The following is a 12,795-nucleotide window of genomic DNA, read 5'->3' on the forward strand; positions in this document are numbered from 1 at the left end:
AAATCCTGAATAAAGCAATATGAAATGAAGATAATAGCAGGGAGAAATTTAATACTCCCTCCTATTCACTATATTCTTCTCTATTTCCTTATTCGGATTATTCGGGTTTTCTTCCATATTTCCTTTATTGGGTTGATTTGTGTGGTCCAAATTCAATTGCATGTGGGGTAGTGTGTTTTGTGTGGTCCAAATTCACTTGCTTATTTCTTGTGCAAAAAGGAAAGGGGAAGAATCTATATATATATATATAAAAGAGAGTTTTTTCGAGCGATCTGAGAGCGTCCACATCATCAAAAATCAATTTAGGAAAGTATAATTTTTGATGTAAAAAATAAAGTAGAGAATCTTTTAATTATTATAATATGTATATTTCCTAAATTATATTCAAGTGATATTTCTAATTTTTATATCAAACTTTTACATTTCATTTGGCAAAAAAATATCGTTAAAAAAATTATGAAAATAATATAATTAGCTTTGTGGTAAAAAATGCTATCATTAGAGTATAGATTTCATATTATTTGCACATATTAAAGATGGTGTACTTTTTAATATGTAAAATTGTGTACTTTTTAGTATGTTTTGTCCCACATTGGAAAATAAGTAGGTATGGTGAAATATACTACATATAAATAGTAGAATTGTCCCACATCGAAAGATTAGTATAAGGTAGTGTGTTCCTATGATTATAAATAGGAGACATATTTGGAACTTATGTATCAACCCAAAATTTTTTGAGTCTCACAAATATTGTTTTAAAGAGCTCTCTTAAGATTTTCTATTACTATCTCTACGATATGATATAAAAAATATAGTGGAGATTGATGATAACTACTCGGGAAAGAGTTAAAAACATGAACAATAGAAGCAAAAATCACTTAATATTGGTGTTACATAGGCAACTTATAATGAACAACATTACAACATACACAAATCACTTAATATTGGTGTCACATAGGCAACCTATAATGAACAACATTACAACATACACAAAGTTAAAGCACAATACAAAACAAAGAGTTTTACTAATTGTTGTCTCCTAACACAGTACAAAACTAAAGATTTTACTAATGGTTGTCTCCTGAATGCACTAATAGAGCGCCCTAACACACTACAAAACTAAAGATTTTACTAATGGTTGTCTCCTAAATGCACTAATAGAGCGTTAATGTGTCGTTATATGTACGATATAGAGATCCTTATCTAATGGTCGTCGATCAAGACTAAGTGGGTTTACCTTCAAAGAAAAATAATACGTATACAATAATGGTTTTTTTTAAGAAGAGACATTTACTTCTTGGTATGTTATATCTTTCACATTGAAAAATAATGTAGGCATGATGAACATACTATGTCTAAATAATTAAATTATGTATCTCACATCGAAAGATTAGTATATAAAAGATATGTACTTTTTAGTAGGGTGAAATTTAAATAGAAGGCATCCTTGAAACTTAGGTATTAATACAAAAAAATTATATATAAAAGATATGTACTTTTTAGTATGTTATATGTCCCACATTGAAAAATAATGTAGGTGTGGTGAATATATTATGTATAAATAATAGAATTGTCTCATATATATACATTTTCTATATTATATTAAAGTGATGTTTATAATTTTGATATAAAAACTTTATATTTCATTTGACAAAAAAGTATCGTATGAAAATTATATAATTAGATGGTGACAAAAAAATGCTATCATTAGAGTGTAGATATAAAGTAGGTGCGAAAAAAAATGGTGTACTTAGTATGTTATTTGTCCTACATTGAAAAGTAATGTAAGTGTGGTGAATATACTATGTATATATATTAGAATTGTCCCACATCGGAAGATTACCATAAGGCAAGGTGATCTTATGATTATAAATAGAAGTCATAACCCAAAATCTTTTGAGTCTGTTAAGTATTGTCTTAGAGACTCTTAAAGGTTTATATCATTATTTTCTACCTATAGATTTTATATGTCCCACATTGAAAAATAATGTAGGTGTGGTAAATATACTATGTTTAAATAATATAATCAGAATTGTATTAAAAAAAATTCTATTATTAGAGTATAAGTTCATATCATTTGCATATATTTTAATTATGATAAAAAAAATAAAAAACAAACGTATGAATATTAATAGATAGTATAGTATTTGCTTATTATTAAATCGGATTGGATGTCGAATTAGGTTTAAAAAATATGGTGTACTTTTAAATATGTTATTCGTCTCACATTGAAAAATAATGTAGGTGTGATAAATATATACTACATATAAATAGTTGAATTGTCTCACATCAGAAGATTATCATAAGGTGATCCCATGATTATAAAAATGATTTATCCTTTGAACTTAGGTATCACCCCAAATATATTTAATCTCTCAAAGTATACTTATTATATAAGAAACTTTAAATATAATCTTGAATTAAATGTTAAATTTTTAAAGTTGTAACATTTTTTTAGGTGGGAGAAAGAGCGATAAAATGGTAAATATTATAACGGAAAATTTTCATTGTACCCTCGAATTTTGGTAGATTACACATAATACCCCTAATTTTAAGTTTCTACATATAATACCCTTGTGTTTAATTTTTTCATAATGTCGTTACTCCTATGAGTAACTAAATGAGTAACTGAGCATGCCATGCTATTTGTGTTTTATTATTTAGTTATTAGATGTTAGTTTATTAAATAAAATATGGAATTAGGAATTAGATGATGAAGTGTTTGTGTAATAGATAACAAAAGAAAAAGGAGTCACAAGTCATAGGAGTAATGACGAAAGTTGTCAAATGGTATTCTGGGAAAGAAAAAGGTGAACACAGGGGTACCATTTGTAGAAACTTAAAATTAGGGGCACCATGTGTAATCTATCAAAGTTCAAGGTTACCATGAGAAATTTCCAATATTATAATGATATAGTTAATTAAATTTTCATTTAAAAGAGAGATATCCGTACCAATAAAACAATAAAGGGGATATTATTCTTTAATTGTTATTTTATTGCCATGTCATCAAACTTAACGTCCATTTAACCGCCTTTACATTAGGGGGTACCATAGGCAAAAAAAATGGAACCTTAAGGGTACCCTAGGCAGATTCTTAAAAGTAGGGGTAACATGGAAAATCTGACAAAATTAAGGGGTACCACGGGACATTTCCGTATCTCAATTATGATAAAAAAAAATGAAGAAAAACAATATACAAATATTAATGGACAGTACTTGATCATATTATTAAATTTAAATATAACTATTATATATAATGAGTAGCAATTGTCCGTATTCAGTATTCTAGGATCTGGTTGAATGTCGAACTAATTGCAAAAAAGATGGTCTAATTCTGAGTATGTTATTGTCCCACATTGAAAAACAATGGAGGTTTGATGAATATATACTACGTACAAATAGTAGAATTGTCCTACATGAGAAACATAATCCAAGTTTGGTGAATATACTTCCTCCATTCAACTCCACTCTACCACTTTGCTTTTTCACGTTCGTCAACGCGTGTTTTACGCGATAAATATCGTTAGCTACGTATTTGCAAAAATTATAAAAGTTAGATATTTTTAATGTACTCGTAAAGACAAATCAAACAAGATCCCACATGAATATATTTTCACTTATGTATTGAGAGAAAATCGAGATTGAATGTGCATTTGTAAATAGTGTAAAAAATAGAAGTAGGTAGAGTGGAGTTGAATGGAGGAAGTATTACTTATAAATAGTAGAATTGTCCCACATCGAAAGATTAGTATAAGGTGGGGTGATTATATGATTATAAATAAGAGTTAACCCACGTATATATTAATCTTTTATTTTTTTTGAAAGAGATATTTTAATAATATATAAACAAATCATTAGACATAGAATGTAAACAATTAACTCTTATAACATTTTTTTTTTCATTATAAATAAGTTAATTACCCCGTTGCAACGCACGGGCATTCAAACTAGTATAGTGAATAGGATGGAGTAATGTACAATTTAATAATTAAAGAAAATAACTCAAAAGGAAAAAAAATAACTAAAGGTAGGTTACTAGAGAAAGGCAAATTTTCATTTGTGACGTACACCTATCGTCACAAGTTGCAAGTGGGTGCGTAATTGAGAAAAGGCTTGTTAGAGGTCACAAGTGAGACTTGCTGCTAGAGAAAATCATTCTCAGGAACAATTATATTTCATGTATTATAAGTATTTCATGTATTATAAGTACAGTAACTCTCTAACGATGACCTGACTCATCCTTACCAACACTAACAATCAATCAATTAACAAAATGTGAAGACACTCCGAAAACAATTATACAGAAGTGAGCAACAATCTTTAAATAATTACAGTTCGTGTTTCAATTTATAGAATTCCACCAAAAAAATATGCTTCTATATTAAATAATTGAATAAAATAAAGTTCCAGTTTCGAAGTTGTATTTTCTATAGCTTCAATGCTTGAAGAAGTTAACTCTCTACTACCTGGGTTGGTGTGTTGCTGGGAACAAAGGGTTATGTGAGGATGAATTTTTTTTTCTTGGGACTTTAAAAACGAAAAAATAGCCAAAAAAAAAAAAAAAAAAGAATACCTCTTGAATCCTTTTACTCTTGAAGGAGAGGAAATATATTTCGAATGGAAAACGAGACACGCCATGGTTTAGATGACGGATGCAAAACTTTCAATGGGTTCGGACTCTTCAAGCATGGAGGCAGCTTGGAAGCATTCAGCAGCATCAACTGTTCTTCCATCATCCTTGTGAACCATACCAAGGTAATACCAAGCCTTGCGGTTAGTAGGTTCAACCCTCAATGCATCTGACAATAAGCTTCTCGCGACAGGCAATGCTTTTGGTCCCATCTTCGATAGAAGTGCACCAAGCAGTATCTTGCAGGGCACGTAATTTGGGTCTAGTAAAACGGCATTTGTGTAAGCTGCCAAAGCTTCTTTTACTTGTCCTTGCCCTTCATGCATTATTCCTGAATAAGAATAGCAACTCCATTGTGTGAAAACTCATTCTCAGGGCAACCACTGAAGCAAGTAATAGAAGGCGCTTTGCAAATCAGTTATATGGGTCTTCCTTAAGTTTCCCTCTTAATGAAGTAAAAAAAAACTCGCTATGCTAGAGCATGTCTAGCTTAGTTAGTGTAAAAGTGATTTTACTTTTGAAAATGAGTTTTCCATAATCTGATCACGGGAAAAGTTATTAGTGTTTGGCAAAGAGTTTTTGGCCTAATAAATGTAAGCAAGTTAACTTTACTTTGTGTTATTAAATACACAGTATTACTTTGACTAAAATATCAAAATGCAATTGTAACAATGTTGTATAAAACATAATCAAATAGATTATTGTCAAAAGAATTTTACAATAACTAAAACTTGTTTTCCGAATTAAAGGACTGACATGTTACTCAACTTTCACATACTAAAAAAAAAAATCTCTCCCCAAAAAAGAAATACTACCACAAAAAGTTGGTGAAACGGAGTATGAGATCGGTATTATTAGGACTTAATACAGACGGCGTAGTAGGACTTGGAAGGGATGGGAAATAAATGAAAGGATATTTTCTCTCTTTTTTTTTCTCTTATGTAAAGTTCTTAGTTTTGAGAAATAGCAGTAGAAGTATCAATTTGGTGCTTCTACTTTCACGGGTTCTATTTTTAGCTTTTGACCTAATTTCTAATCCCCTATATACTAAGAGAATAAAAATTCTCAAAAGTTTTCCCCCCAAACTCCATCTACTTATATAAGGAAAGAAAGGGGATCTTTCCTTTAAACTATCATCTTTTATTTAAAATATAATTTTTTCATTAAATTCTCAATTGTAATGTTTTAATCAAAATAAAATATAAGTGGTATAAAATTATCAAATACCAATTGCTAATCTTTCTTAGAGAATAACTTGATTCATATACTTGGGGTCGTTTGGTTACCTACTAAATAACACAAGAATTCCATGTGAATTGCAAAATAGATACCTGGTTTGGTTACCCCAATTCATGAATTGGAACTTCTCATGAACTTTAATTCCTCCATAATGGAGGAAGTTGCTTACCTAGGTCTCCTAGGTAAGTAGGAATGCCTACATGAATTGCATTTCTTCTATGTAACCAAACAACATTTTCTAATTCACATGAATTCTAAAATCATATGATCTATCACTTCCTAGGCAATGCAACTTCCTACATGCAACCAAACGACCCCTTACATTGTATAAAACAGAAATATAAACTAATATTATTATGTTCAGGAAAAAAAGAAAATTCATTAAGATGATTTAAGAAAAGTTATAAAAGGAAATCATTAACTATGTGATAAATTTTTTATTAAAATACAGATTTCACGACATACTCAATTTTTTATTAGTTTTGCTTTTGGAGCGTAATATTTTTTTTTTTTCATATCAAAATACATTAAGGTGAAATATGAAAAAAAAAATATGGTTCATTTCATGGGATTAATCCAAACTAAGACTTCTCTTCTCATATTAATACAAACTACAATTTAAGTTAGAATAACAATAACCCAAGCTTTTACCTCATTTAACTACAATTAAGGTATAAATTTGAAACGAATAAATGATACACACTAAAAAGTAAAAAGTCTATAAATACCACGCATTTATTGTGCGGGATCTGTACTATTTTTCTTTCTTTTTAGTTGAAAAACGCTTCTAATGGTGTGGCCAAACACCCACTGATGTGAAATAAAACAAAAAAAGGCTCACTAAATTGTTTGTGTTTCATTTCCCAAATTTAAACACAGGCAAATGGAAACAGCCTTCGAGTGCTTTTTCAGACCTGCATACATAAGACACCTTACCTAACTTTAGGCGCCATTCTTAAACTCTTCAAAGACATCATGTTGTAAGCTTTGTTAAACATCTAAGACTTATTTCCAGCCACTTCTAGACACATAAAATGACAGTCACATAAAAAGTTTCTCGTCCTCTCACCCAATCTAAATGAGTTAAAAGCTGTCATTTTCGTATGCTAAATCAGACAAACCATTGGGAATATGATTGTTAGATACTACTGCACATTACTTTAGCAACATTTCTTGGGGCTGTTTTCCTACGGCCTTTGAAAATAAGGTGACTAAGGCTACTACTTACCAAGTTGATCAGCAAGGAGGAAGCAAAATTGTATATTCTAGTGATAATTTCGACCTTTATAGTAGTAAACTGTGGATCATATATGAGTACAATTATTTTGTGTAAAGGGAGCAAATGGTAACCCTGATTTTAACGGGTTTCAAATGCACTAAATAAGTATCAATGATCAATGAGTTTATCAGCTAAGCTAGATGGCTTTTATAAGAAATACACACTTACAGAGTCAATTTCATCCTAGATTATGTGAGACTAGAAAAGGAAGCTATAGCTAGTCCACAACATTTACAAAAGTTAGTATTAACAACTAAGCAGTCGTTGAATTGGCAAATTTTATTGGAAGGGCACACAATCCAGATGCTAGCAAGAAAAGGAGTAAATGCAAGCTCTGATACAAAGAAAGACGACACATTATTATTGTTTGGCGGACATAATACCACTCACCTTCAGTGTGTAGCGTTTCTGCAGAATATTGCCTCTGCGAATGCGCTTTCTCCAAACAGACCTCAACATCCTTCCAGTGAGAAAGATTAGAGTATAAATTTGCTAGACCAAGCCAAACGTCAAACTCACTAACATTGTCATCATCAACCTGCAAGATAATACTACTGTCATTTCATCACACTATAATGTAATGAGTGTTGTATTCATAATCATTATGTATAACATGTATGAGCCATTTTGATTAAGGTCAAGAAAAAGAAACAGGAATATAGTCTATGTACAAAGAATTTGGGATAAACTTGGCAAGTACATAAGAATCAAACTATAATGTAATGAGTGTTGTATTCATACTCAATACGTATAACATGTATGAATCCCAACAATTTGGGATCTTACCAAGCACCATAAAGGAATTATGTATAATTTCCTATACTAATTAATTACAACTTAGCAAGAAGAAAGTCGTGGATTTTAGATTTGACTGACCTGACTATTATTTTTGACAGGACCAAAAGATTTTCTTTGAGCTTGAACCAGTGCTAGCAGGTAACGGTAAGTTTCCACTGCATCTAAAGGCTTTGACTGAAAGATCTTTAACTTAGCTTTCATTCTAAGCAGCGGTCCCTGCTCCCATTTCGCAGTCTCGTCTAACGCGGCATCAATGACCACTTGAGCTTCTGAGTATCTCTTCTGAGAAGACAAAATCAAGGCAAGTAACTGCCAACCTTTCAATACGGACCCACCGGTTTCGTCAATGAACTGTTTTGCATACCTCAAAGCAGCATTTGGATTTTGATGCTCTGCATATTGAACTGCCAACTCTAAAAGAAGATCTGGATTATTTCCCTCAAACCCAAGAGCCTCTTCCAATGACCTTAATGATTCTGACTGCAACCGAGACCTTTCATAGTCTGAGGAACATACTTTAGCCTGCTTTCCCAAACAAAGTCCTAATACACGAAGAGCGACACCTTTTAAATGCTCTTCATCTCCCAAGGTACATGTAATAGCTCTTCTTGCATATTCTACGCCTTCAGAAGCTTCAAGAGGATCCTCACTGCAAATTTTGGAAGCTAACAATAATGCTGTAAGATCACCTGGTCTCTCATTTTCATTCAAAGCCTTCCGTAATACATTCAATGCTTCTTTGTTTTCACTTGCTCCACTGTGGCACAGTGCTAAAGCAATCCAACGGTCAATACGGTTAAAAGTGCCGGGCATAATCTCTTCAAGCTGCTTAGCCAAAACGGAGGTCTGATTGCACAGAGATAATGCAAACGTAAGGTGCTCCATGACTGATGGGTCCCATTTGGTCTTGCCAAGGGCACATTTGCGTATAAGGATCATCAACAGTAGAATTGCTTCCTCTAAATTGTTTCTTGGAATATAAGAACCCTCAACTTGCGCTGCTAAACTGGGTGCTGCAGCCTCAACACCACTATATAGCAGAAACACTGCAAACTTTTTTTGAACCCTTGCACAACAATCATTATCGATATTCCATTGACTAAGAAGTGCACGCCTATAAGCATCAATCGCTTCATTGTGACACCCAGCTTGCTTCCAAAGCTCGGGAAAGAGTTCAACAGCTTTACTAACGGTCTCTTGCAACCTAGTATCCACTTGCAGATCAGGTATGCCATACTGGAATATTTTCTCAGTTGCATCAAGGACACTTTTACATTCACCAGCAGCCTCTGAAAAAGTATTCTACCATTAGTGAGACACGTTCTGTGAAGTAACAGTCATTTTACATCCAAACCCCACCAACCAGTCAACTGTTCCAATTTTCATTTTAGATTATCTGGAACAGTCTGTCTGTGTTCAAAGGGGTAAGGTTGCGTACATCTGATCTCCTCACCAACCGTAATTTGTGGGGAGCCCTTGAAACACTATGCTAATGTTGTTGAAAGGTGTGAGGTTGCGTACATCCAATCTCCTCTCCACCCCACAATTTGCGGGAGCCCGTTAAGCACTAAGCTAATGTGGTGGTGGTGGTGGTGGTGGTGGTGGTATCAGTGAGTCATGTATGAAACGGTCTCACTTGTGAGACCAACAAAGTCGTTGGATGTTATTATATTCCTCTTTCAATTGTAGGGTGAATGGGTTGAATCGTTGTATGTTATTATATTCCTCTTTCAATTGTAGGGTGAATGGGTTGAATCGTTGTATGTTATTATATTCCTCTTTCAGTTATAGGGTTAGGGTTGGCCTCACATTTGAGAGCGTCTCGTATAAATTTTGGTGTTCTATAGTTGTCTTCTTCATAGAAAAGAAGGTAAAGATGTACAGGATGCCAACAAAGTGAACTGAGACAGGGCAGAGGATGTACCTGTTAGTCTTCCAAGCTTTTGAAGGGACTTGGCTTTCAGAAATATAGCCTCAAGAATTAGGCCAGCAGCATGCTGTGGGACATCATGCACAGAATCACCCCGAGGGCGGCCCTTTTTTATCGACTTTTCATTAGGAGATGGTTGAAAACGCTGGACAGCGGCTTGAAGATCAATACCTTCAAATACACGAAGAGCTCCTTCAATGTTACCTCTCTGGTACTCTAACCTTCCTAAAAGGGCCCTCGCATCCTGTGAACATGCTTCAAGGATCTAAGTTACACATACTTAAAGCCGACTTGATCTAGAAACAAGAAACTAAGTACTGAAAGGAACAATGACGTGGTAAAGACAACATAAATTTTTGATGCGAAGAAAGTTAGCCCTGGTATAGTGTTCTCACCAGTTCCCAAGAGAAAGCAATGATACAAAATTTTAGTGGAGTACTGGAATTGATTTTCATAGACAAGTAAAGCAAATGGTTTTCATTTCCACCGTGTGTCTGTAATTCTGTATGCTTTTTTTGTTGTCTGTAATTTTCATTATAGGTCATCTGGAGAGGCACTATGTGTCTTTTATTACCGGGGGGAAAGGCAGCGTAAATATAACCCCCTTTACCCAGCACAAGTTGGAGTCAATGAAGCACCAGGGTAATGTTGTAGTATCTAGTATCTACCTAAAACAAATAGCCTTGTTCAGGTTGATATAACAGCAATACAGCCCTGGTGAGAAGATAAGTAATGATCTGGAGCAATTCGGGTGCTAGAAATAATGCAGAATAGAGAGTAGAATAAGGAAAGAAGGGAATACTTCGGAATTGAGGGATAAACCGTCACGCAAAGACGATTCAGCCTCCTGAATGTTACCCTCATCAAGCTTTGCTTCTATTTCTGCGGTTTTCATAAAAGTCCCATTTGCATAAAATTCTCTTTCCGTTTTCTCTTCCTCATGATCGCTACAATTCGACATCGTTGATTGACTCATTATTGATTTTATTGATCAATTCCAAATTTTCAATCATCAATCATCAACATCTCTGTTAAAGGAAAAAACCAACAACTGTTACATTGACTTGATAACACAATTCATAAATACATCCAATTATTAAGCATTCATGTCATCAGCTTACGATATTGAGATAATCAATCAAATAGCTAATAATCCAGAATAATCATAGAAAATGTGAGGCAAACAATTGGAAGAAAATTGACAACAAATGAAATTATGTACCTGAAATTCAAATTGGCCAACACAAATTATATTACAAACACCAAATTAAAAGGATGAAATGAAAAAATAAAATAATGACGAGTAGATTATTTCTCTTTCAAGGACATTTCCTCTCTTTCTCACATTGTCATGTCACGTGTCTATGGGTTTGGGATCCATTGACGGTGGTGGTGCCAAAATTGAAAATTGTGGAACATTTTTTTTTAAAATAATTTCTCCTCTTTATATATCACTTTTCTAAAAAAACTCTCTTTTATAAATCAATCAATCAATACTATATATTAAATCCAGAAATCAAGGTACTTCAATGTAATTAAAGAAAGTTATACAAATTAATATATAGTTTTAAATCAATAGCACCGTGTGATGGACCGATTAAGGGATCTCAATTCAAATATTATATAGTTTAGAAGCTTGATATTTTTCCTAAACATGGTCAATTTCCTTAAAATTAATTAATTAAGATGGTCAATTTTAAGGAGACTAAAAGAAAGAGGAAGCCTGGTAATTTTCCTAAATATTTATAGAAGACTAGAAGATGGTCAATTTCCTTAAAATAAAATAATTAATTAGTATAAACATGCACACTTATGGTATTAATTATTATCATCATAAAATTATATATTAAATTTAAAAAAATCTATGCAATTTTATTAAACTTTATAGTTTATTGGATTTTTTGTGAAACACAATCTTTTAAAAAAACTTTTTGCGAAACACTACCTTTAAAAACAAAAATTGTAAAACACAACCTTAAAAAACCAAAAAGTTGCGAAACACTACTTTTTGGCCGGATTCCGTCAGCTCTATTCATTTCCGGTATCATAATAGCTCGCACGTGCCATGTTTATTTGACTTTTTATGTTTTTTTTTTGTATTCCCTCCAATTAATCCCCTCTTTCTCCCGGTAAAAGCTCCATCCCTCTTTATCTCACTATCTCCACTTCACCACTTTCCTGTCTCAATTTTTCTAAATAGCCTCCTCTTTTTTTTTCACAATGTTCAGTGACAGTCAGAATCTTCGTCAACACCGCATCTTAAATGTCGTTATGGCATCCCTGACGCCTTAAAACTTTCATGACGGAAAAAAATCAAGGAAGAAGGTTTCTAACATGTAAAAATTTGGGATTGTTTAAGGTGATTTCAGATCTAAATTAAGTGAAATAAAATTGAAGGAAGAGTTTGGACATCACACATTCACACGTGATAGAGTAATTAATATTTTTGGTGCACTTATAGCGCATTTAATGGCGAGTTATCACCGGATTTTTATTAATTTGGTCAAACTCCGGCCTAAAAGTAGTGTTTTGCAACTTTTTTGTTTTTAAAGGTTGTGTTTTACAATTTTTGTTTTTAAAGGTAGTGTTTCGCAAAGAGTTTTTTTTAAAGGTTGTGTTTCACAAAAAATCCTAGTTTATTAGATGTATAGAGATGTTAATTAATTAACATACAAAAATATAATAAGTAGGTTATAAATAATTCAAGTTAGATTCCATAATATATAATCTTGCATAATTCTTTCGATTTGATTTAATACATATATGTAATATATTTATATAAATATATAATCATCTTAAAATTGCATGCCTAAGTAGTAAAAGTAATTTCGTCAGTAAAGAAAAGAATTATAGTAACATTGGATATAGTTATATGATAGTAATCACTCATTTGAATAGTAAAAGTAGCAATATTAT

The 12,795-nt window shown here is 32.4% G+C and overlaps 1 protein-coding gene across 2 annotated transcripts; it reads right to left on the reverse strand.

The window, feature by feature from the left end:
• Window positions 1-4,299: 4,299 nt before the first annotated feature.
• On the reverse strand, window positions 4,300-11,296 carry LOC141642728 (protein NPG1). Of its 2 annotated transcripts, XR_012543398.1 has the most exons (7): window positions 11,102-11,296; window positions 10,682-10,907; window positions 9,874-10,123; window positions 8,028-9,238; window positions 7,542-7,689; window positions 4,577-4,964; window positions 4,300-4,485 (listed from the first exon to the last, which is right to left on the reverse strand). XR_012543398.1 is itself a non-coding variant. In XM_074451622.1 (6 exons), exons 2-6 carry the CDS (start codon window positions 10,853-10,855, stop codon window positions 4,645-4,647), a joined length of 2,103 nt encoding a protein of 700 aa, XP_074307723.1. In that variant the 5' UTR covers window positions 10,856-10,907; window positions 11,102-11,296; the 3' UTR covers window positions 4,300-4,644. The 2 variants fall into 2 exon arrangements, 1 of the variants encoding a protein (XP_074307723.1); XM_074451622.1 differs by having other exon boundaries at window positions 4,300-4,964.
• Between the last annotated feature and the right edge of the window lie 1,499 nt (window positions 11,297-12,795).

This window comes from Silene latifolia, chromosome 2 (assembly GCF_048544455.1).
Source record: "Silene latifolia isolate original U9 population chromosome 2, ASM4854445v1, whole genome shotgun sequence".
NCBI lineage: Eukaryota > Viridiplantae > Streptophyta > Magnoliopsida > Caryophyllales > Caryophyllaceae > Silene > Silene latifolia.

Excerpts from the sequence above, each read along its gene's own strand:
- LOC141642728 (XM_074451622.1), bottom strand. The coding sequence starts at position 10,855 with ATGAGTCAATCAACGATGTCGAATTGTAGCGATCATGAGGAAGAGAAA. Across the intron at positions 9,239-9,873 it reads AAAGCTTGGAAGACTAACAG|AGGCTGCTGGTGAATGTAAA; the intron begins GTACATCCTCTG and ends ATACTTTTTCAG. Across the intron at positions 4,965-7,541 it reads AGAAACGCTACACACTGAAG|GAATAATGCATGAAGGGCAA; the intron begins GTGAGTGGTATT and ends ATTCTTATTCAG.